Source organism: Aquarana catesbeiana, linkage group LG01, assembly GCF_042186555.1.
Source record: "Aquarana catesbeiana isolate 2022-GZ linkage group LG01, ASM4218655v1, whole genome shotgun sequence".
In the NCBI taxonomy this organism is placed as follows: Eukaryota; Metazoa; Chordata; class Amphibia; order Anura; family Ranidae; genus Aquarana; species Aquarana catesbeiana.
The window spans coordinates 526,475,991-526,501,273 of record NC_133324.1 but is presented as its reverse complement, the minus strand read 5'-3'; the positions used below and the strand labels follow the sequence as shown (position 1 = coordinate 526,501,273).

The window sequence follows — 25,283 nt, the reverse complement described above, 5'->3', positions numbered from 1 at the left end:
CACCCCCCTCCCGCCGTCTTCCATGGTTTTCACAGGCTCTCCTGTCCCACCAGGGAACCTGAAAATGCAGCTGGTGGTTCCGCCAGCTGACCGTAGAGCTGATCAGAGACCAGAACGGCTCCAATCGTCCCTATGGCCTAAGAAACTGGAAGCTTCAAGCATTTCATGACTTCGGTTTCTCCGGATATAAACAGCGCCATTGGGATATTTGGAAAGCATCTTATCACACTGATTTTGGTGTGGTCAGATGCTTTGAGGGCAGAGATTAGATCTAGAATCTAACAGATTAAAAAAAAAAAAAAAAGTACCTGTCACTACCTATTGGGGATATTTACATTCCTTGTGATAACAATAAAATAAAAGCAAAATAAAATAAAATAAAAAAGCACCCCTGTCCCCCAGTGCTCGAGCGCAAAGGCGAACGCAAGCATTGGTCTTGTGTTGTATGTAAACAGCAATTGCACCATGCATGTGAGGTATCACCGCGAAGGTCAGATCGAGGGCAGTAATTTTAGCAGTAGACCTCCGCTGTATATCTAAAGTGGTAACCTGTAAAGGCTTTTCAAAATGTATGTATTTTGTCGCCACTGCACAGTTGTGCGCAATTTTAGCATGTCGTGGTATCTATGTACTCGGCATAAGATCATCTTTTATATTTTACCAAACATATGGGCAATATAATGTGTTTTAGTGCATTAAGATTCAAAAAAGTGATTTTTTTTTCCAAAAAAATTGCAGTCGAAAAATCACCTTGCAAATACCGTGAAAAAAATTGCAACACCCACCATTTTAATCTGTAGGGCCTTTGATTTAAAAAAAAAATATATAATGTTTGTGGGTTACAAAGTAATTTTCTAGCAAAAAAAAAACAAAAAAAAAATTTAATGTAAACAAAGTGTCACAAAGGGCTTTGTCTTCAAGTGGTTAGAAGAGTGGGCGATGTGTGGCATAAGCTTCTAATGTTGTGCATAAAATGCCAGGACAGTTCAACCACCCCCAAATTACCCCTTTTTGGAAAGTAGACACCCCAAGCCATTTGCTGATAGGCATGTTGAGTCCATGGAAGATTTTATATTCTGCCACAAGTTTTGGTAAAAATTACAATTTTTTTTTTTTTTTTCACAAAGTTGTCACTAAACAATATATTGCTCACACATGGCATGGGTATATGTGGAATTACACCCCACAATACATTCTGTTGCTTCTGCTGAGTATGGGGATACCACATGTGTGAGACTTTTTGGGAGACTATTCGCGTACAGGACCCCAAAACCAATCACCGCCTCCAGGATCTCTAAGGGCGTAAAATGGTGATTTCACTTCACTACCTATCACAGTTTGAGGCCCTGAAATGTCAAAAACCCATCCCATTTTGGAAAGTAGACACCCCAAGGTATTTGCTAAGAGTCATGGTGAGTATTTTGTAGCTCTCAGTTGTTTTTAAAAATGAAGAAAGAAAAAGTAAACTTTTTTTTTTTTTTTTCTTTTTCCAATTTTCACAACTTTGTGACAAAAAGCGAGATCTGCAAAATACTCAAGATGCCTCTCAGCAAATAGCTTGGGGTGTCTACTTTCCAAAAATGGGTCAGTTGGGGGGGGGGGGTTGTGCTATCTTGGCATTTCATGGCCTCCGAAACTGTGATAGGTAGTGAGGCATGAAATAAAAATTGTACGCCCTTAGAAATCCTGAAGGCGGTGATTGGTTTTCAGGGTCCTGTATGCGGCTAGGCTCCCAAAAAGTGTGGTATCCCTGTACTCAGGGGAAGCAGCATAATGTATTTTGGGGTGTAATTCCACATATACCCATGGAACGTGTGAGCAATATATCATTTAGCGACAACTTTGTGTAAAGATTTTTTTTTTTTAATGGGCTCAACATGCCTCAGCAATTTTCTTGGGGTGTCTACTTTCCAAAATGGGGTCATTGGGGGGGTACTGCCCTGCCATTTTAGTACCTCAAGAAATGAGAGTCAAACCAAAAGCTGCGTAAATTCCATGGAAACTTTTGCGCAAACCAATAAATATACGCTTATTGAATTTCTTTTTTTTTTTTTTACTAAAGACATGTGGCTGAATACATTTTGGCCTAAACGTATGACTAAAATTGGTTTTTTTGATTTTTGTTATAACAAAAAGTAGAAAATATAATTTTTTTTTTCAAAATTTTCGGTATTTTTTCATTTATATTACAAAAACTAAAAATCCCAGAGATGATCAAATACCACAAAAAAAAGGTCTATTTGTGGGAAAAAAAAAACAAAACAAAAAACAAAACAAAAAGGGGATGCAAATTTCGTTTGGGTACAGAATTACATGATTGCGCAATTACCAGTTAAAGCAGCGCAGTGCCAAATTGTAAAAAAGTGCTCTGGTCATTAAGGGGGCAAATCCTTCCGGTCCTTAAGTGGTTACATTTCTAATTACCTGCAGGCTTCATCAGCTAAGTTTAAGTCTCTCTCAGGCAAAGAATCTTCCCAATCCAGAATAGTATCAATCAGCTTTCCTCTAAGAGACAAGTACACAATTACGTCACACTAGAAATCATTCTCTGAAAAATATACTTATTATTAACTAAATATTGTACCATTTATACCATATAAATGCAATTCAAAAATAGTTTGGCTTTACCATTTTAACACAAAAATCCAAAACATTTTTTGTTTACCTGCATGACCGTAGGCCCCTAACTTTGGGAACGTCACAAAGTCTTCCAGTAGGTTTTAATCCCATCGTTTCCACAACACAGTCTCGAACATACTGTCTGAAAGTAAGAGGTTGGCATCAATCAAATATTCTACAATTTGATGTGAAATACATTCAGAATTGTCTTCTATAAACAAAACCATTTTACAAAATATGTCTAAAGTGTAACTGAACTCAAAACAATATGATCTGCTATCCTATAGGAGACATTTAAAAATATTAAAAAAAGGAAAAAAAAAAGTCTAGCCAAAGCGATCTGTGACCCATTTTCAGACTAAACTATCCTGACCACCCAGAACCCTGGATCGGCAGCTGGCTCAGCCTCTCAGTGAGCCGCTGAGAGCCCAAGCCAGCCTCTCCCCTCCCCAGCTTAGCACTCCAGTGAGTGCGGTGGGGTGGGGGCGGGCGGGGGGTTAGGGATGGCTGACAATCCCGAGTCTCTGCTCACAGAATGCTGAGAACTGAGAGATCAGTGGTCTTTGATCACTCAGTTCTCAGTGCAGAGCCAGCGGGGGACAGAAGTAGCCTCCACCTAGGTGAGTATCATTTTTTTTTTTCTAAATCCCGAACTTCTCTTTTAACTGTATCAAAGCAACAGTGAGAAAAAAAAATAGGATTTTTATAACAGCTTACCTGTAAAATCCTTTACTATCGAGGTACATCACGGGACACAGAGTCTCAGTAATTACTGATGGGTTATAGGGTATCACTAGGTGATTGGACACTGGCACACCCTAGACAGGAAGTTCAACCCCCTATATAACCCCTACTGGGAGTACCTCAGGTTTTGTAGCAAAACAATATAAGTATATTAGAAGAGGGGAGGGACCTCTGTGTCCCGTGATGTACCTCAAAAGAAAAGGATTTTACAGGTAAGCTGTTATACAAAATCCTATTTTCTTTCTGGTACATCACGGGACAGTGTCTCAGTAATTACTGACGGGATGTCCCACAGCAATGCTATCTGAGGGGAGGGGAACCACACAAAGTAGGGTGTAATCAGACCTGAGGACCTTGTACTGCTGCCTGCAGCACACTACGCCCAATGGCGATATCCTCATGCCTTCTCACATCCACCTGATAAAATTTGGTGAATGTATGGACTGAACACCAGGTTGTGGCCTTGCAGATTTTAACCATGGAGGCCTGGTGATGCACTGCCCACGAAGCACTAATAGCCCTAGTGGAGTGTGCCTTGATCTGAAAAGGCGGAACTCTCTGCTTCAAACCATAAGCTTGAACAATTATTTGTCGAATCCATTTAGCAAATGGTAAATTTCGATGCTGCCTGTCCTCTATTAGGACCTTCTGGCAATACAAACAAAACAACCGATTTATGAACCTGAGCAGTCGCTTCCAGATATTCTTTGGATGTAGTGAGAGCAGTCAAAGCCTGTAGTGACCTTTCTTCCATAGAACAGGGATCTGGTAAAAAGGAAGGCAGAACAATATCTTGGTTTAGATGAAAACCTGAAACCACCTTCGGTAGAAAGCAGGGATGAGGGCGTAACACCACTCTATCTTTGTGCATTATTAGATATGGCTCTTTACAAGAAAGGGCCTCTAATTCTGATACTCTTTTGGCAGAAGAAATGGCCACCAGAAGAATCAATTTCCTTGTCAACAGAACTAACATATCGGTTCAAAAGGCTGCTGCTGTAAAGCTGACAGAACTAAATTCAAGTCCCAGGAGTTGAGGCGCTTTAACCAGAGGATTAAGGCGCATTACCCCCTGTATAAAGCTTCGGGCCAAAGAATGCGAAGCAAGTGGACGTTGAAACAGAACTAATAAGGCCAAGACCTGGCCCTTGATGGTACTCAAGGCCAGCTTCATCTCTAACCCCATTTGCAGAAAGTCAAGGATTCTGCTTGACATTTTCTGGGATGCCAACCCTTGGATTCACACCAGGAGACATATGCTTTCCAGACTCTATGATAAATCATTCTGGAAGCTGGCTTCCTTGCATTAATCAAGGTAGAAATTACAGGGCCTGAAAGCCCACGACTCTTCAGAACGCGGGTTTCAATAGCCAAACCGTTAAATTTAGCGTTTGTAAGGCAGGATAGAACACTGGTCCCTGGGATAGCAGGTCTGGACGTGACGGTAGGGTCCAAGGGAAACCTACCGCCATCTTCATTATTTCTGCATACCAAGCTCTTCTGGGCCACCAGAAGCACAGACTTCTTTTCCTGCTTGATCCTGCAAAGAAGTCATGGCAGCAGCAGAATAGGAGGGAATGCATAAATTGGAGGGAAACCAATGCCACGGAGTCACCAGCGCATCTGTCCTGCATGCAAGTGGATCCCTTATTCTTGACACAAAGCTGTCGATCTTGTTGTTGAACCTGGACGGAAAGAGATCTACATCCGGAACTCCCCATCTTTGGCATATGGCCAAGAAGATGTCGGGGTGAAGAGACCATTCCCCTGGGACTAACTGCCGGCGACTTAAGTAGTCCACCTGCCAGTTCTCTACACCCCGGAATGAAGATTGCCGATATGCAGGGCACATGCTTTTCTGCCCAGATTAAGATCTGGTATACTTCTTCCTGAGCTGCACGACTCCTGGTTCCTCCTTGGTGATTGATATAAGCCACTGCTGTGGCATTGTCGGACTGGATCCTGACAGGGCAACCCTGTAACCTGAGCGTCCAGGCTTTTAGGGCTAGATATGCTGCAGAATGTTGATGGGTAAGGTCCTCTTGGTCTTGGACCACCTCGCCTGGACAGTCGACTGTTCCAGAACTGCTTCCCAACCTGAAAGACTGGCATCTGTTGTTACCACTGTCCATGTAACTGGTAAAAAGGATTTTCCTTTTTGCAGATTCTCGGGTATCAACCACCAACTGAGGCTCTGACGCACTGTAGGAGACAGGCGCATTAGAAAATCTAACTCTAACTGTTTTGCAGCAGTCTCAAATTAAACTGAGCATAGGGAACTGCTTCGAATGAAGCCACCATCTTCCCCAGCAGCCTCATACAAAAAGGCGAATAGAAGGACCCTTCTTTGCCCTGACTACCTGAATCAGTCTCTTTATGGCACTGATTTTTGCCTGGGGTAAATATACCCTCTTCTGGGCTGTATTTATGACCGGACCCAAATACTCTAGTCTTCTTACTGGATTTAAAGAAGACTTCTCTAAGTTGAGGACCCAACCTAGGTATTCCAGGTAGTTGATTGTGGTGACCAAGTTTTGGTCCAAGCGGGCTATTAACCGATCAAGAGCAGGTCGTCTAGGTACGCTATTAGCGTTATACCCTGGCATCTTAATCTGGCTAGAGGAGGAGCCAAGATCTTTGTAAACACCCGAGGTGCAGTGGCTAGCCCGAAAGGCAGAGCTACAAACTGAAAGTGGCACTTTTCTACTTCGAAAACGCAGATATTTTTAATGAGCAGGGAAAATGGGTACATGCAGGTACGCATCCTTGATGTCTATTGACGCCAGAAGTTCTCCTCCTTGTAGAATGGAGACTACCGATCGGATTGAATCCATGCGAAAGGACCGTACTTTTAGGAATCAGTTTAGATCTTTGAGATCTAGAATGGGTCTGACATCTCCATTTGGCTTTGGTACCGTGAAAAGGCCTGAATAAAACCCCAATCCCTGCTCTTGCATGGGAACTACCACGATAACTTTTTGCGACAAAAGTCATTCCAATGCTAGAAAGAGACCTTTTTCTCTGGGTCTTTGGGGACATTTGATCTGAGGAAACAAGGAGTGGAGAATTCTCGGAACTCTAGTTTGTAACCTAGAGTTATTGTGGAGACCACCCATCTGTCCTGAAAATCCTCGTGCCAGACCCTTGAGAACTTTAGCAGTCTTCCCCCCCCACTCGAGCGAGTGGGGTTGAGTCTGAGATTTAACTTTTGAGCCTGACGGAGGAGGCCGTTGTGACTGCCTGGAGGCTGATGCCCCTGGCATTGGAGAAAGAGCCCGTTTAAAGGAAGGACGTTTAGTCCTTTTCTTAACCAGCAAAAGGGTGCTTTTCCCACTAGAGATCCTTTGGATATAATTGTCCAAATCCTCCCCGAACAGTCTTGCACCACGAAAGGAAAAACCCAGCCAGGAGCTTCTTACATGGTGATTCGGCAGACCAATTTTTCAACCATAAGATTCTACGCATATGTACCAACCCAAGCGTAAGGCGAGAGGTCTGGAGGATAGAATCTCTGATTGCGTCAACAGCAAAACACAAAGCCGCTGGTAGGTTGGCCAACCCCCGGCTTGCTGTTCAGGTAAAACTTTGAGCACCTGTTTAACATGGTCTCTCAAGTATTGACAAACTCCAATTGCTGCCACTGCAGGTTGAGCCACTGAACCTGCCAAGGAGAAAACGTTTAACAGGAATTCCAATTTTTCATCAGTTGGATCCCTAAGCATCTGAGCGTTGTCAACAGGACAAGTCAGACTTTTATTTACGGAGGATATGGCGGCGTTAATCGCCGGTATACCCCACATCTTGGTAAATTTTTCCTCCATAGGATAAAGTGTTGAAAACTTTTTAGGAGGGAAAATGTTTATTTGGGTGATCCCACTCAGAATAAATAAGCTTTTCCAGTAAACTCGAAACAGCTAAGGCATGTGCAGTTTGAGGAGGCTTCAGTGAACCCAAAGAGGAGGGTTCTTTGACTCAGATACGGGCAACTTAAATGTGGAGCGGACCAATCCAGCACAAATTTGCACCAACACTTTCTCATCCTGAGAAGCTGAAGAGGGCCCTTCTCCACTTGATTACTCAGAAGAGGAATCATTGGTCTCATCTCGGTCTTCTGAGGGGGATTCCTCTCCTTTTTCCCCAGAGTTCCTCTGTTTGAGGGTCCTGGGTGGCAGAGGGGGACCTAGTGTGTTTTCTTCCAATGAGTGAAGATGCGATTAAGGCCACTAATCTTTCCTCTAATCCATTTATGGTTACGGAAAAAACATCCTGCGTAATGTATACAGGGGCTGAAGTGCCAGAAGCAGTTGAAGCCCCTGACCCCGACAGCTCACCCTGGCCAGCTTGCCCAGGTCCTTCAGGGGGGGAGGTGCTGCAGAAGGGGGGTCCTCAGAGCCTGAGAGGGGATCCCTTTGAACCCCTATCTTTCGGGGTATTTGTACCTCTTCTGCCCATAGTGCCAAGCAACAAAGGTAGAGGTACCACAAAAATGCATTGACTGCTGAGCACTGTAGTTCAGCAACTGCCGCTGCTACCAAGACCCAGTCTGGTGCTTAAGTAAATGCTGCCTGGGAATGCCTGTGTCCTGCACTTTATAGCTTGTGTAGCCAGCGATGTGGGCTTCTAACCACGCCAACGTCACGTTAACCCTCTGCCCCCCCCTCCTCCAACCACCCCTACCGACCCCCCCCCCCCCCTAGCTTTTTTCAAAAACGAGCATTTTCTCGCACGAGCCGAGGCTCTGATCTCTGAGCAAGCATGGAGGGGGGGCCGAAGAGAAAGAAGGGGCGGTGGATGGGAAGCCGCCGAAATGGCGGTGGCGGATGGCGCGGTATACTACTGCTCCCTGCTAAGGCTCACCCCAGCCCCCTAAGCCGCGGGGGGGGGGAAGAATGCCTGAAGGAAAGAACCTCCCTACCCACATCCTACCTGGAGCATGGCTAGAGGAACGTACAGCATGGACACAGACAGATCAGGCATGAAAGGAATGTGCTCTTGACAGCCCCCGGTGGCAACTTTAAGCATAGCATACATTTACTTAAAGGAGAAACCTACTAGAATTAAAAAATTCTTGAGGAGTCTCCCGTACCTTATCCAGCTGCAGGGTTCTGTGTAACAGACCCAATCTTCACCTCTCACGGTGGGCTCCATTTAGAGAAAAAAACTTCAGAGACTGGGGCATCATTGAATAGGGGGATCTGCAGTTCTGGGCCTGTAAAGCACCCCACCAGGAATATGGCTGAAAAAACTAAATACTGGATCCCAGAGTCCAGCTCTCTAAAAAGAGAAGCGTTACAGGTAAAACCTTGTTCCTTCGGATACGAGGCCCGGGTACCATCCAATTTGGCCTGGAAAAGACACCTTGAATGGATCCGGTTGCATGGCTTGCCCCAGTGAGGATATTCCAGCGAGCTCAGCACAACTTTACTTGTGAACAAAACCTAAGACACTGTACTCCCAGTAAGGGGAGGGGTTATATAGGGGGTTGAACTTCCTGTCTAGGGTGTGCCAGTGGCCAATCACCTAGTGATACCCTACAACCCATCAGTAATTACTGAGACTGTGTGCCGTGATGTACGAGAAAGAAATACCTTTTGTGTAGAATTCCTCCTCAAAAAGAGTAGTGCATATCCTGACATGTAACTGTGTCTAAGAACTCTTGTTCCACCGAATAGCAATATACTGTATCTACAGTGTGAGGTCTTTAAAGGCGCTGTTGACTCTGAATCCTAGTCCCAAGAAATTTGGGGATGTCACTTCTGTGTTATTTCTCCCTGAGGGTTTGCTGCAGGGAAAGCTGATAATGATGATCATCAGTGCATGAATTTCAATAAACATCTCCTGCAGCTTCTAGATAATCCCACCATCAGTCATCAGATAACCATTTTTCAAGTGGGCAACTCTAACATGAGGAAGCAAAATCATACTTCTCCCCACAGAGATTTCTTTCTCCACAGAGACAACATGAAAAATGGCATGGTAAGTCAGTAATGTGGAAAAAGATGTAGTTAGCCTACAGATAAAAGAGCTGACTAATTCTTTGCTCTTCACTTGCCTTTTCTTGGACATGCCTTCACAGTACCAGTCCTCTAATAATTTTGTACACACAAAATCTGGATTACCACAAGATGACTTGTAGACCAGCTTACTCATTTTAACCAGTTCCCACCCTGGCCAAGTCTGACATTTCTCTCCTATATGTGAAAATAAGTATTTTTTTTGCTAGAAAACTACTCAGAACCCCCAAACATTATATATATATTTTTAGCAGAGATACTAGAGAACAAAAAGACAGTCGTTACAATATTTTATGTCAAATGGTATTTGCGCAGCAGTTTTTCAAACACAATGTTTGGAAAAAATTTTAAGGCAAAAAAAACACACAATATATAACCCAAATTTTTTGGTAAAATATAAAAGATGATGTAAATAAATACCTGTCATGTCATGCTTAAAAATTGTGCACGCTCGTGGAATGGCACCAAACAAGGTACATAATAAAAATCTCCATAGGTGATGCTTTACAAAATATTTTACAGGTTACCAGTTTAGAGATATAGAGGAGGTCTAGCGCTAGAATTATTGCTCTCACTATAACATTTGCAGTGATATCTTACATGTGTGGTGCAAAGCCTTTTACATATACGGGTATGACCTATGTATGTGTTTGCTTTTGCGTGCAAGCACTAGGGGACAGGGGCGCTTTAAAAAAAAATTGTTTTTATTAATTTTTTTTTTATTTTTTATGATCACTTTTATTCCTATCACAAGAAATGTAAACATCCCTTGTGATAGAAATAAGGCATGACAAGTCCTGGAGACATCTTTCCAGGATATCTTCTTTATCCTGGAAAGCATATGAGGATTAACAAAAAAAAAACAAAAAAAAAAAAACCACAAACATTGATCTCGGCTTTCCAGGAAAAAAAAAAAAATCTCCCAGAGACAGAAGTGACATCATGGCATTACTTCTCATAGAGATGGCCAGGGACCATCCAATCCACTGCTGGCTCTGTGGTAACCCGCCTCCGCTGCTGGATCAGATACCGTGCTCCATGATCACACGGGAGAGCCGGAGAGGTGTCAGTGGTAATGTCCCCTCCCACTGCCTGTAAAAGCAATTCAGCAGCTAATCAGTTGCTAGGATCATTTTTACACAAGAGGGAATTGCCTATAAAGGGAGATGCCTATAACTGCAAGCATCATCCAGTTTTCTAAACTTCAAGTCCAGGACATCATGTAACGTCCAATGGGCAGGAAGTGGTTAAAGAAAAAAGCATTACCACATCGTTTCTCATTTCTACTGTTAATTGATTTGTTTAGAACAGGCTTTTCAATCGGGGTGCCACTGCAAAATGGAACAGGTGCATGCGCATTCACAGGGCTATTCAGAGACACGTCAAGAAGTGCCACCTGGGGTAAACCCGCTGCAGCAGTCAAACGTAGTCAGTGTGAGAGGTAGGGTCACAGTGCAATGGAGCAACGAGTGAACATCAACTTCTCCTACAAACTGGGGAAAACGTTGACAGAGAGGCATGAAACGTTGGTGTAAGTGTACAAAATGGAAGCCGTGAGCAGAAAATGTGTTTATGACTAGTTCACACACTTTCATGACGGGAAGGAAACAACTGAGGATGAGCCTCAGGTCAGCTGTAGACAAGCAGAACCCCAGATATGATTGATCGAGTGCAACAAATGCTGGCATGAGATCAGCAAAGAACTACAATTGATGGTGGAGGAATTGGGCATTAGCAAGGACACAGTGTGCACCATCACCTGCAAAAAGATTTGGGTAAGCGGAAAATCTGCTCCCGCTTTGTGCCGCACAAGCTGACAGACAAACAAAAAGCTAAATGAATGGAAACTTCTGGAGATTTCAATACCAGGTGTGACCAGGATCCATCCCTTCTGCGAACCATCATCACAGGAGATGAGACCTAGTCCTACCTTTTCGATCTGGAATCCAAGTGGCAAGCAATAGAATGGTGTTCACCATCTTTACTGGGGAAGGATATCGGGGAACTGGAGAAAGTGCAGAGAAGGGCAACCAAACTGATAAGAAGCAGGGAGGAGCTCAGCTATGAAGAATGATTTAGGCCTCATGTACACTGCTGCTGGTAAACGGACGTTCAGAGGCAGTTGCATGCTTTTTTCAGCTGCCCCTGAACTCATCCAATGTTATCTTATGTGTACATGTACACAGGTTTGTTTAATGTCGTTTTTAGGCAGTTGAGTTTAGAGGCCTTTTTTGGAAAGCAAAAAAATTAGTTCTGATGTGGAGTTTAGAGACATTTCAAGCGCCAAACGCTTCTAAACGCGGCTAAACCCAGTAACTCGCGTTTAGCCGCGTTTCGTTTACAGGCGTTTTTCATTTTTGCCTATTTTGAAAAAAAAAAAAATATATATTTTTCAAACGCAAATGTGGCATGTAAACACGGCCAAACGGACGTTTTAAACGTGGGTTACTATCTGTAAAATTAAATCGTTCAGGAGAGGTTATAAGTAAAGTTGATCCAGAGAATATCCGATCGTGCTTCTCTGGGGATCAGGAAGGAATTTTTTCCCCTGCTGTAGCAAACTGGATCATGCTTTGCTGAGGTTTTTGCCTTGCTCTGGATCAACTGTGGGTATAGGATTTGTATATGGGATTGTATGGTTGTTGATTTTTTTATTTATCGGTTGAACTAGATGAACTTGTGTCTTTTTTCAACCTAACTATGTAGCTATGATGCTGCTGACTTCTGTTTCCCCGCCTGAAGAGCGTCATGAAAGGCGGACATGGTGGCAATCCAAGAATGTGCGACAGGGGTTCTGTGATCGATTCCTAAAGAGGCCTTTGCTGATAGTTTCCAGAAGCTTTATGAACATTGCCAAAAGGTGTGTTGTGAAGGATGGCGATTTTTTTTTTAAGGCTGATAAAGATCATTTGTTTGTGTTTTCTCTTTTGTATGTTTTCTAATACCATTCAAACTTTTTAGACATTCCTCGGATAGCCCATTACAGTCATATCATGAAAGGGTTACGCTTTTAACTATGCGTACAGAGGGAAGGGAAAGAGTTCACCCCACTCCTCTGCCTGGCTCTTTCCTCTATGACATTATCTGTACTCTTGCCGGTGTTTCATCAGATTTGGCGACCCGTCAGAATGTGTAACGGAAGTGACTAGAGGTCGACCGATATTTGGCTTTTTTTCCTTAATTGGCATCAGCCGATTGTGCTGATAAAAAAAGCCGATTCAGCGGGACTTGCAAATGACTTCTGTAATTTAAGTCAATTGCAAGTTGTCTGAAGTTTTCTTCTCTCCTCCTCTGGGCAGCCTGCCAAGTCTGATAAGAAGATACATTTGTATCTCTTTCAGGTTCTTTTATCAATAGACTGAACTCCATGGAGAAGTTTTCAGTTTAACCATTTAAAGACTAAATCTTTTCTGACACTTGTTGCTTACAAGTAAAAATCCTGTATTTTCTGCTATAAAATCACTTAGAACCCCCAAACATTATATATATTTTTTTAGCAGAGACCCTAGGGAATAAAATAGCGGTTGTTGCAATATTTTATGTCACACGGTATTTGTGCAGCGGTCTTTCAAACGCAATTTTTTTTTAAAAAATACACTAATGAAATTTAAAAAAAAAAAAAAAAAAAGCAGTAAAATTAGCCCATTTTTTTTTGTCCAAAAGTTTTGATTACCTGTTTTTGTGTATTTAATATTTAAAATATAGTTTTTTTTTTTTTTTTTTTAATCTAAATTATACATACATATGAACTGATTGGAGGTTTGTTTTGTTTAATAAATGTTTAAATATAAAAAATTTTCTGTATCACTTATTACTTAAGGCTGCTTTCACACTGGAGCGGGCATGCGTTGACGGTAAAATGCTGTTAATTTTAGCAGCGCTTTACCGTCATTTTAGCGGCGCTATTCGGCTGCTAGCGGGGCGCTTATAACCCAGCTAGCGGCCGAAGAAGGGGTTAAATGCGCCCCTGTAGCGCTGCTGCCGAAACGCTTTGCAGGCACTTCGGCAGCGGTGCGCATTCATTTCAATGGGCAGGAGTGGTGGAGGAGGGGTATACACCGCTCCAAAGATGCCGCTTGCAGGACTTTTTTTTAACATCCTGCCAGCGCATCGCCTCAGTGTGAAAGCACTCGAGCTTTCACACAGACTGCAGGGGAGCCGTTTTACAGGCGCAATTTTTAGCCCAAAAGCGCCTGAAAAACGCCCCAGTGTGAAAGGGGTCTAACTGTTAGATTTTATGAGATGAAGGGAAAAAAAAAAAATAAAAATTGGCCTAATATATCGGCCCTAAAAAATCGGCATCATATATCGGCCATCGGCCACCGCGATTTCTAAATATCGGCTTTGGCATCGGCCAGAGAAAAACCCATATCGGTCGACCTCTAGAAGTGACGTTTCGTCGCTGTCATCTTGCTACACCCCGCACTCGCCCACAGTAAGGATAGAGTGGAGTGGGACCATGCATTTTTGTGGGGTGCGATTTAAAAATCATGCCAGCACCTTTTTTTTGCGTGTTTCACGGGTATAGAGCAGCCTATTATAAAACACAACACATGGGAACAAGCAAAAAAGTGCTCACACTTGGATGCACCTCCTTGTGAGAACGAGCCGTCAGACTGGTGTGCCCCAGGAATGTGCGCAATTCTAAAGGGGGCCTTGATGACTAAAGTAAGGTTGAAAAACACTGGTTTAGAATACTATGGTCTTAAATGAAATCTTTCACTCACCAATAGAAAATAATTATATAAAATCTCATGTTAATTGGTCACTAGCTAGAAGAAAGGCTCAATTCTTTGCAAAAGAAAAAAAAAAAAGGCAACAAGCCAACTGGTTGATTGAAAGGCATGAATGTTTATGTGACGATGGCAAGAATAATGTAATATCAAAGACACTGAAACAATTAAAAAATATATAATCACTGGGCAACTATTGGCATCAGCAGGTAGTAGCTGTGGCATTTAAATTTTGCAATATTGCTATCTTAACCCTTGAAGTCTTGTCATCCATTCTGCTAGACATAGCAAAAAACAGCAGCAGATTTGCAGTCAAAGGAAAGTAAGGCAGGGAAAGTTAAATGGGGTCATATTGCTTGGATGTACTGCCTACATATCTTGGTTATATAGCATATGTCCACTTTAAAACAAAACATACGTACTTGCCACATTTGGTGCACTCCTCAACAAACATGTTTCCATGAAGTTCTGCAAGCTGTTCCCTGCAAATGCAAGACTTTAGTTAGTCATGTGGTCTCTATAATTTAAAGACACAGAACAAAACCATTGTAACAGGGCGTACCTGGGAAATCCAGACCTTAAATGCAGACCATCCACATTTTGACTGATCAAAAACTTCAAGATACCAACTCTCTGTAGTTGTAGAAGTGCCATGTGTGCTATAGAGGGACTGGCATTTTCAAATGTTGTATCAAATTTTGGATTTAGACCTTTCCCTTCCAAAGTCCACACACCATTGGGGCCCCTTTTAGAAATATAACCATGACACATCAGAATTCTTGCATTAAAATACAAAAGATTTCCATTTTATACTTAGGGTTTTTCTTGTTACAGTAATACCTTGGATTGTGAGCATAATTAATTCCAGAAACATGCTTGTAATCCAAAGTACTCATATATTAAAGAAAATTTCCCCATAAGAAATAATGGAAACTCAGATGATTCGTTCCACAACCATTTATTCATATAAAAATTACTACAGCAATACAAAACACAGTACAGTATAAAGTGTGTGGTGTATACAGTACGTGGCCAGAGGTCCAGGGGCAATACGAGCAGTAGAAGGATCACAGTTTTAATGTAAAAAAAAAAAGTGAAATTACACGTACAATGTTAAAAACAATATCCTGCGTTAAGGAGTCTGGTGCTCATCCATGTAATGCCACTGGTGTATATATTACTGTATGTAGCCAGAGGTCCGGGGGTGCTGGTGGCTCCCAGCCCTTCCTGGGGAACTCTGAGACACGTTACACCTGCCCCACCCAACTGGGAGTGTCTCCGAGTTCTACAGGAAGCACTGGGAGCTACCAGTGCCCCCGGACCTCTGGCCACATACCAGTACTATATACACACCAGCGGCTTTACATGGATAAGCACCAGACTCCGTAATGCGGGATATACATTGTGAGTGTGATTTCCCCCTTTTTATTTTACATTAAAACTGTGAAACTGTGAGCCTTCTACTGCTCTTCTTGCAAGACAGCACTAGCATATCAAGTTAAAATTTAAAAATAAATGTTGCTCATCTTGCAAAATGCTCGTATACCAAGTTACTCGCAAACCAAGGTATTACAGTAAATACTTTTGTAGAAGGAGTAATAAAATGTAAAAAAAAAAAAAAAAAAAAAAAAAAAAAAGAGTACCTCCAAGCACAAACAAACCTTAAGTCTTACTGATAACTATATTTACAGGAAACTTCACAGCACCCGAGAGAAAGGATTCTCCAGCCACAAGCAGGACAACCCTTCAAATGGTGGTCGACAAGATTGCTGGTTGGTTATCACAGGGAACCGCAGGACGGACAAAAAACACCAGAAAACAAATGCATGGCAGAAATGATTGCTTACTTGGAAGTCTTCTGAAAACCAAATAATCAGCAAGACCAACTTCAGCTTATTCAATTAAGCTTTGACATTAAAACTTGGAAGCTGATTGGTTACTATACAAAGCTGCACTGGATTATGTCCACCAGTTTAAGTAAATCTCCCCCTAAGTCTTGGCAATACCAAATGAAAGTAGGCCAGCTTGATCATGTCACAGCTTTACAGAAACAAGAGCTCCAGGACCTAGTCCAAGCCCTAGAGGAGTATGCAGAGATAGAGGGCACATCAAAATGCATGACCTTATAGTCATCTTGGATAGCATTTTATACCAACTATTAATGGAGCTTTTTAAATCTTCATGACCCCAAGTTCACAAATATGGGAAAAAAAGTTTTAGATTTTCTGACTTCTTTAGTAACTGCAAGGTACCGAAGCAGACAATGTCTTGCATCCAAAAAATGGAATTTTAAATGACTGATATTAGTTACAAAAAGAAGGCAAGGCAATTTCTTGGAATTGATCAAATGCAGAAGCCTTACAAAAAAAAAAAAAAAAAAAAGTTTGAATTTGGACTTTGCCAATAAAATCTGTCTTTTGGAGAACAGTACAGGACACAGAAATTTTGACCTTTAACCATCGGTTATATGCAGCTACCTTTTGGATTGGATTGGATTGGAAAAGAAGCCCAACTAAGGTTTGGGCAACAGAGCAAACACACAGTCCCATGTAACAAAACAAGTCAAGAAGGGCTTGACAGACTCCAGAGCAGCTTGAAACACCTCATGCCTGAAACTGGCAATTGTGCGGTCCTGCAACTCTGTACACAAATGAAAGTTTTATTTATTTATTTTTTCATACAAATAGAGCTTTCTTTTGGTGGTATTTGATCACCACTAGATAGACAGATAATTTTTTGGGAAAAAAGAATAATATTTTCTACTTTCTGTTATAAAAATTATCCAATAGAAAAAAATTAAAAAATTGTCCAGTCACAGAACAGATCAGCAGGGGGTGCACGTATGCACACCCCAAACCCGGGATACAAGCTGCAGACAATGTTCGGCCTGCCTGTGCCGCCCGCAGTAAATCTACCGTGGGCAGGTGGCAAGCAGTTAATGTGCATGGTTTGTATTGGTGCATTTTCTGCTTTTTAAATCCTTCTCAACTGTTGCGTGTAATAAAGTGTTTGATTTTATATATATTTTGTGCAATATTTGTGTGCTGACCTCTTTAAAAATCCCAGGGACCAAAGTGTTTTATATTAACAGGGATGTGATAAACCCTATCCTTTTGGCCACAGACTTGAATGGCTTGAATTGACTTGTTTAATCCACCTAGTAATGCTGGAGCAAGAAGCAGGGAGCCCCCTGTGAAAAAAACCTCGGGAAGCTAAAAGGAGGGAACTAAAATTGCCATTTTCACATCAAGACAGTGGAGAGAAATTTTCTTGGGATATTTCAAAACAGGACATAAAGGAGTAAGGGTGGATACCAGATGCCCTAATTTCTTGAGACCCTAAGGTGCCAGAAAAGTACAAATACCCCCCAAAATGACCCCTTTTTGGAAGAAGACATTCCAAGGTATTTAGAAAGATGCATGATGAGTTTTTTGAAGTTGTCATTTTTCCCACAATTCTTTGCAAAATAAAGATTTATTTTTTCTTCTTTTTTTCACAAAATTGTCATATTAGCAGGTTATTTCTCACACACAGCATATGCATACCACAAATTACACCCCAAAACACATTCTGCCATTACTCCAGAGTATGGCGATACCACATGTGAGAATTTTACACAGCCTGGCCACATACAAAGGCCCAACATGCAGGGAGCACCTTCAGGCGTCTGGAGCACCCAGGCCAATTCTGACATTTCTCTCCTACATGTAAAAATCATCATTTATTTGCTAGAAAATTACATAGAACCCAAAAACATATATGTTTTTTTAGCAAAAACCCTAGAGAATAAAATGGCGGTCGTTGCAACTTTTTATCTCGCACGGTATTTGCGCAGCAATCTTTCAAACGCATTTTTTTGAAATTATGAAACCTCTAAAGGGATTTTTAAGGCAATGAAATATAGATTAAAGGTAAAAAATCAAATGGTATAAATCAAGGTTTAAAAATTATACAGTCATTACAATAATAACACATAAGTGGATATTAACAATTAGAAATTTTATAATCAAGATAAATATTTGTACCGAGTAACAATAATTTCATTAGGAAAGAGTATAGGAGAAGAGGTGATGTATCTCACTACCCATTGAGGTCACCACAGATGACAGCCGTGGCGTAGAGTAGTGGAATTCCAACATACATATTTCACAAGTCTTCTTCAGGGAAATACATCACAGTCTAGGAAACCAAAAATCATAACGTTACAATCAATGATTATATAAATGTGTATATCCTCCGCTGAAGTGAGAATATCACAAACACTCACGTCCTCCCAGAGCATCTCAAAAATTAGTGTGATCTCTCATGTCAAGATAAGGGGTCCCATGCCTCAAGGTGTTAGTGTTGTCCTATAGCTCTACAAGACGACTGGATACGGAAAAGATCCCAGTGTTGGGCGTTTTGCAGCATCAAATGGCTGATAACTGTCTGAAAGAATAGGGCAAATTAAATCATGGATATCCATGGAGCAGCCGTGAAAGAGAAAGGGATTTTGGTGGTGGGGGGGGGGGGGGGGAGAGAAAAAAAAAAGAAAGAAAGAGAGAGAGAGAGAGAGAGAGAGAGAGAGAGAGAGAGAGAGAGAGAGAGAGAGAGAGAGAGAGAGAGAGAGAGAGAGAGAGAGAGAGAGAGAGAGAGAGAGAGAGAGAGAGAGAGAGAGAGAGAGAGAGAGAGAGAGAGAGAGAGAGAGAGAGAGAGAGAGAGAGAGAGAGAGAGAGAGAAGGCAGGAGGGGAGAAAGGGAAGCGACCTAAATCTCATCCGATCTCCCCCCTCCCCACCTAAAATGCACACAGCGCCCATAAACAAAGTGAGTCAAGCAGCAAGTACTTGTCTCCCTGTTGGGAGCAACACAAGTTTGAGCAAGAGACTCACATTTTCAGGAGGTACCAGTTACACATCCTGGAGCCCAAGAAGTCCATATATAGCCACGGCCGGGTAAGCCCTAAAGAACCTCAGTGCATGCCGAGGAAAGAATGGCGCCATTGTGTCGTCCCTGGCGTCCTATATGTGGTAGAGGCTAGAGTGTGGGCGGGGATACAGCGCCGCACTAGCCAATAATGCAATGTGTTTGTAGGTACAGCCACCAGGTGAGCTCGACATAAGCGTCCAGCGTCACCTAGGCAACGGCCTCTGCTATGGGCATCGCGCATGCGCGTCGCAACGGCGTGCGTCTGATTGCGCGCGCACACGTTACGACGTGTAGTCCGTATCGACGTAGGTGTTGAAGTATGGGCCGGCAGCCATGTTGTAAAAGGGCCGTGCCCATACTGGAAAGATGACACGGAGTTAACCGCGTAGCTATCCACACCTGGACTAAAATCAATGCTGGGTCGATAGGTCCAACTTGGGGAAATCCCTCCGCCAATTCTCCTCTAAATGTACCCCCAGATTCCAAGTCCCCGCATGACAAATGCGGGGGAAGAGATGGAAAGAAGAGGGAAGAAGAGAGAGTGGGGGGGGGGGGAATGCAATTGGACTGAATTGTTGTATAACATATAATGTATAATATACCACATGGAGTCCCCTGTCCCCACTAGAAAAGAATAAAGTTGGGAAAAAGGGGGACTGGGACTAATAACCACCGACACAGAGGTCCCTGCCTAGCAAAAGGCCAGGGAAAGGGGATTGCCCCACCGTATTACAGTGGGGCCCCCTGTGTCGGGTAGGTATAGGACACTGGCAAGAAACCACCTCTAGGATTCTGGGGGGCTATCCCCACCTATATGGTAAATCCCACCAAGATATGGCGGGAGGACATAAGGAGCAGGAAATAGATTAACATTCATAAAATAATAAGTACTGAAAAAGTTTGGAGATAATCCAATAAAGAATTAAACTACATCACAAAATTGAATCCTATCAGGGCCTAGAAATGCTGGCCCAAACTGGAGGATCAAAAGTGCCAAAATCATAATTGTCAAAAATATATAAACAAACAATACAAATACAATTGAAAACCCCCCAGGGTGAAACAATCTCCATCTTGCACCTGGGTGTACATAAGGGGTAAATGAAGGATATCCCACGGGGAGAATAGGGTAAATCCCGCCCATGGTGCTACGTGGAAAAAATATATGTCTGGCCAAGAGAGTGAAAGAAGTACCCTAGTCAGTTTTGCCGGATCCAAAGCCCTCCAGAAAGGGCCTGAAACTCTCTACTTCATTTAGGCCAGAGGGGGTGGTGGCCCTAAGGCGCCTGATCCAACGCATTTCGCGTTGGAGCAAGATCTTGTTCCAGTCTCCCCCCCCCTGGTGGGTATGTGAAGTCTGTCTAAAACTGTGAAATTAACCCTTGGCATTCTGTAATTATGTCGTTTGGCTACATGTCTGCCTAATGGTAAATACAGGTTGCCAATGCTCATACTATGTATATGCTTTTCCACTCTCTTGGTGAATTCCTGTCGGGTTTTCCCAACATAGAAGGCTCCGCATTAAATAGATGACTCCCCGTGTTCTGCAGTTTGCAAAGTGTCGAAGCTGTAAGTTTTCACCACTGGGTAGAGTAATTGTGGTTCTCTTGCCTATAACTCCACACTGTGAGCATTATCTACATCAGTGTTTCTCAACTCCAGTCCTCAAGGCGCACCAACAGGTCATGTTTTCAAGATTTCCCTCAGATGAAACGGCTGTGGTAATTACTAAGGCAGTGAAACTGATCAAATCACCTGTGCAAAATAGTGGAAATCCTGAAAACATGACCTGTTGGTGTGCCTTGAGGACTGGAGTTGAGAAACACTGCTCTACATGGATATGTGCCCCAGGTCTTGCAAGGATCTCCTCTTGTACTGCCTTTATACTCACTTTGGGTGAGCACATTTCCTATGGAGCCCGATTTTTTGTAGGTAATTTGGGGTCTAGAAGTGTCTAGGCTCCCTAAAATCGGATCTTCTGTAAGAATTGACCAATGTTTGGAGATGATCTTTCTTATTTCCTTATGTTCGTTTGAGAATCTCATAATAATTCTGGTCGTGTTGTCCTTTTTCTTATGAACCTTCTTCTTGAAGATTACTTTCTGTCTATCCATATTTTTTACGCGATTAAACGCTTTGAGGGTTGTTTTGGTATATCCTCTCTCCATCAGTCTGGCCGTCAATTCATTGGATTCCTGCTGGAAGTCCTCATAAGTACTGCAATTTCTTTTAAGTCTTAGAAATTGACTGAAAGGGATGGATTTTTTTAGGGGCTCCGGATGAAAACTATCTGCGTGTAGCAGAGTATTCCCCGCTGTCTCTTTTCTATACAATTTACTCGAGAGTCCTCCAGTTAGATCTTTGAGAATAGTAACATCCAAGAAGTTGACCTCCTTAGGGTCATAAGTCATGGTGAAGAAAAGGTTAAAGCTGTTTCGGTTCATAGCACTCAGGCAATCCCTGAGTGCATCTGCAGGACCGTCCCAGACAATGAAAATATCGTCTATGTACCTCTGCCACATGCAAATGTGGTCAGAGTACACAGACTATGCCTCTCCCAGTAGGAAGTCCTTCTCCCACTCCCCCAGGTACAGGTTGGCATATGAGGGTGCGCAGCACGTCCCCATAGCCACTCCCTGTACCTGGAGGTAGTGGGAGCCTCTGAGTATTATGCTTCAAAATAAATTCAAGCATTTGGAGTATGAAGGCATTGAACGTCCAATCAGTGGTTGCTCGTTGCCTCAGAACACGTTCAACGGCTGCTACTCCTGCATCGTGTGGAATGCTGTTATAAAGGGATTCCACATCGATGGTGACTAACAAGGCGGAATCGGGGATAACCAAGTTATCTAGGATCTGCAGTAAATGGATCGTGTCTCTGGTGTAGGAAGGTAAATCCATCACGTAGGGTCTGAGATGGTAATCTATTATTTGGCTAATGCCTTCCGTGATTGAGCCATTACCAGAGATGATTGGCCTACCTGGTGGATCATCTAGTCTCTTGTGTACCTTTGGCAGGGCATAAAATGTGGGTGAGCGGGGGTGCTGTGTTCTTATAAATTCCCACATCTCTCTGTCGATGGCACCTTCATTCAAATGATGCATCCACCAGGTGAAAAAATTCCTGATTAAATCTCTCCACTATTGCCGGAGAGATTTTTTTTGTAACATTTGGTGTTAAGAATGTCAAGACACATTTTTTCATAATCTTCATTGTCCATCAGGACAATGTTTCCCCCTTTGTCCGATGCCCTAATTGTAATACTCATATCATTTTTAAGGGTGTTAAGAGCATGTCGGAGTTCTGAACTAAGGTTGTTTTTGGTCGTTTGTATACCTAATTTTTCAATTTCTTTGGTTGTCTGCTTTACAAATAATGCTATTGCTGGACTGAGATTTAGCGGTGGAAATTTATGTGATTTCTTTTTAAATTTTTTTGTGTATATCTTCGATTGGGTACTGTCTTCTTCAAATTCCTCTTCATCGCTTCCCCCACTTCCTAGTTCTTCCTCCCATAGATCCTCACTAATGTTGTTCTCTTGTAATAGAAGGTTCAAATCCCTCAAGGCTTTAAAGTCCGCAGTTTTTAGATTCGGTGCTACTTCCGATTTAGTAGTTTTTTGTTTAGTGTATAAACTATTCAGCAGCAATTTTCTGGCGAAGAGATGGATGTCCTTGGTAATCTCAAAGCCATCCATGCCTCGATTGGGGCAAAAGGAGAGCCCCAGGGACAATACTCTTTGTTCATCTTCAGTTAGTCGATGTGAGGAAAGGTTAATAATGTTTAGTTCTCCTTTTGAGTTAGAGGTGTCGTAGGTATCATTGTTAATTGCGTGGGGGGCAGCAGATTGAGTGGTGGTATGGTTTTCTTGTCTAAAAAACTGTCGAGTTGTGTTTGTTGAGTCTTGGGGTAAGCCCCCTGATCTTTTCGATTTCCTCTTCCTGAGTTTGAGGGGGAGTTTCTTGTATTCCCCTGAGTTGTATTTTTCGTATTAGATCTACCACTCCGTTGTGGTTCCATTGTTTCATAATCCTTAGTACGCTTTTTATTGGTTTGTTTTATTTCTCCCTCTGTTTCCTGTTGTCTTCCCATCGGCCCTTTTCTTTTCCCCCGAAATTGGCCAGTGTGTGAGGATGCATTGGACGGCGTGTCAGAGGAATAGTCATTTGATCCATTCACATTCTCATGATGAGGGATTCTTGGATTTCTTTTTTTGGTTTTTCTATTGTTGCTGTTTATGTTCCATTTGTAAGCTCTGCCCTCCCTGAAGGCATTCTTATCTCTCCAATATTTCTTCTCCTTTTTAATAAGGATGGTTTTGCCAAAGGTCTCCAAGTGATCTTTGAGTTTCTTCTCGTAAATTGCATATTCTTCATGTGTCTTTAATGGGGAAGAGTCGATCATAAAGCGCTTTAATTTCTGTGTTCATGTTGTCCAGTTGCTGTTTGTATTCATTCTGAAGCAGCAACATAAGGTTCGTTGAGCAATCATTTAGCTTGTTCTCCCAGTTCTTTTTGAGTTCCTTGGAGATATTGTCTACAATGGAGAATATTTGGATTCTGAGGCCAATTGGATTTATTCCTTCCCTAATGTATCTCCCAAGAGACTCGATATGCCAGTGTAAGGCCGATTTCTTTTCTAGGATTTTGGTCAAACTAGAAAAGAGTGAGGATAGATCTGAGGTGACCTGTTCCTTGCCTTCATAGCTCTTTTGGATATTTGCCATAAATTCCTCCCACTCTCCTCCCTGTAGGTCCCCCATAGTTCCCCTCCGTGCAATCTCATAACAATCGAGAGAAATAAAAAATATAGGATTCAGTCAAAAATCAGAGAACAATCAATTCTTCTGATTTAAGAGTGTACAATGAACACCCCAATTCAAAGATCTAAAGGGAGCATAAATGAGTACACTTTATAGGCATCAAAAACAAACTTTTATAATATACCTAGGGGGTCCACATCCAACCACCTGGGTCAACTATTGAGGTATGGGTGTGTTATCCACCCTATTGAAAGTTTTGTATATACATATGACCTCGGTGGTATGGATGTGTCATTGCCATCATCCCGTATAAAATTTTGAAATTATTATGAAACCTCTAAAGGGATTTTTAAGGCAATGAAATATAGATTAAAGGTAAAAAATCAAATTTATTGATTTTTTACCTTTAATCTATATTTCATTGCCTTAAAAATCCCTTTAGAGGTTTCATAATAATTTCAAAATTTTACACGGGATGATGGCAATGACACATCCATACCACCGAGGTCATATGTATAAATCGAATGCATTTTTTTGGAAAAAAAAAAGGTTTTGTGCTTTAAAAAAAAAAAAAACAGTAAAGTTAGCCCAATGTTTTTGCATAATGTGAAAGATGAAGTAATGCCGAGTAAATATATATCTAATATGTCACCCTTCAAAATTGCACACACTCGTGGAATGGCGCCAAACTTCGCTACTTAAAAATCCCCATGGGCAGCGCTTTAAAATTTTTTACTGGTTACATGTTTTGAGTTACAGAGGAGGTCTAGGGCCAAAATTATTGTTCTCGCTCTACCGATTGCAGCGATACCTCACATGTGTGGTTTGAACACCGTTTTCATATGTGGGCGAGACTTACGTATGCGTTCGCTTCTGAATGCGAGCACATGGGGACAAGGGCGCTTTAAAATTTTTTTTTTTTTTTTATTGTTCATTTTGCTTGTACTTGGGGTGAGGATTAAACTATCAGATGATCTATGTAAATGATTATGTATACTTTTTGTGTAATTTCAGACCTTTATGGCCTCTATAAATGAATGTGTAAATGTAATGGTGTTTGCGCTGTGAGGGGAAGGAAAAAAAAGGGGGGTGTAGACCAAAAGTACTGGTGAAATATTAAGAAAATAATAATAAATAACACATGGAATAAATGCACATCCAATAGGAAATAGTGACTAGTGCAGTAAAAATATGTAAACCAGACCAGAGTGAATAATTATAAACATAAAAATGGTGAAAGTCCAAGGGCTGGTGAAAGAATATATAATATATGAATCTAGATATAAAGTCCAGAGCAAACAATGTATAAATAAATAAAAAAAAAAACAAAAAAAAAAAAAAAAAAAACACGTGTAACAGATGCAATCTTCAGTGATATCACTTCCGTGTCTGCAAGCAGCTCATCTCACAGCTGTAAGGTATACAGCATGATCACAGGTGAAGATGATGGATTGGAAGGACCAATATAGCGATGTCCCATACGTTGTTTGAAGACTCACATTA

The 25,283-nt window shown here is 41.9% G+C and overlaps 1 protein-coding gene across 3 annotated transcripts in view; it reads right to left on the bottom strand.

Annotated features, from left to right (window-relative positions):
- SIRT6 (sirtuin 6) overlaps positions 1-25,283 on the bottom strand; it is a 175,955-nt gene that overhangs the window by 31,200 nt on the left and 119,472 nt on the right. For 2 of the 3 annotated variants that reach the window (XM_073594650.1, XM_073594656.1), the window contains 4 exons: positions 14,673-14,855; positions 14,533-14,592; positions 2,666-2,761; positions 2,425-2,505 (listed from right to left, as the gene is read on the bottom strand). In XM_073594650.1, the coding sequence (XP_073450751.1) occupies positions 2,425-2,505; positions 2,666-2,761; positions 14,533-14,592; positions 14,673-14,855 (420 nt within the window). The remainder of the gene's footprint in view (positions 1-2,424; positions 2,506-2,665; positions 2,762-14,532; positions 14,593-14,672; positions 14,856-25,283) is intronic. The other variant, XM_073594662.1, reaches the window with a different exon arrangement.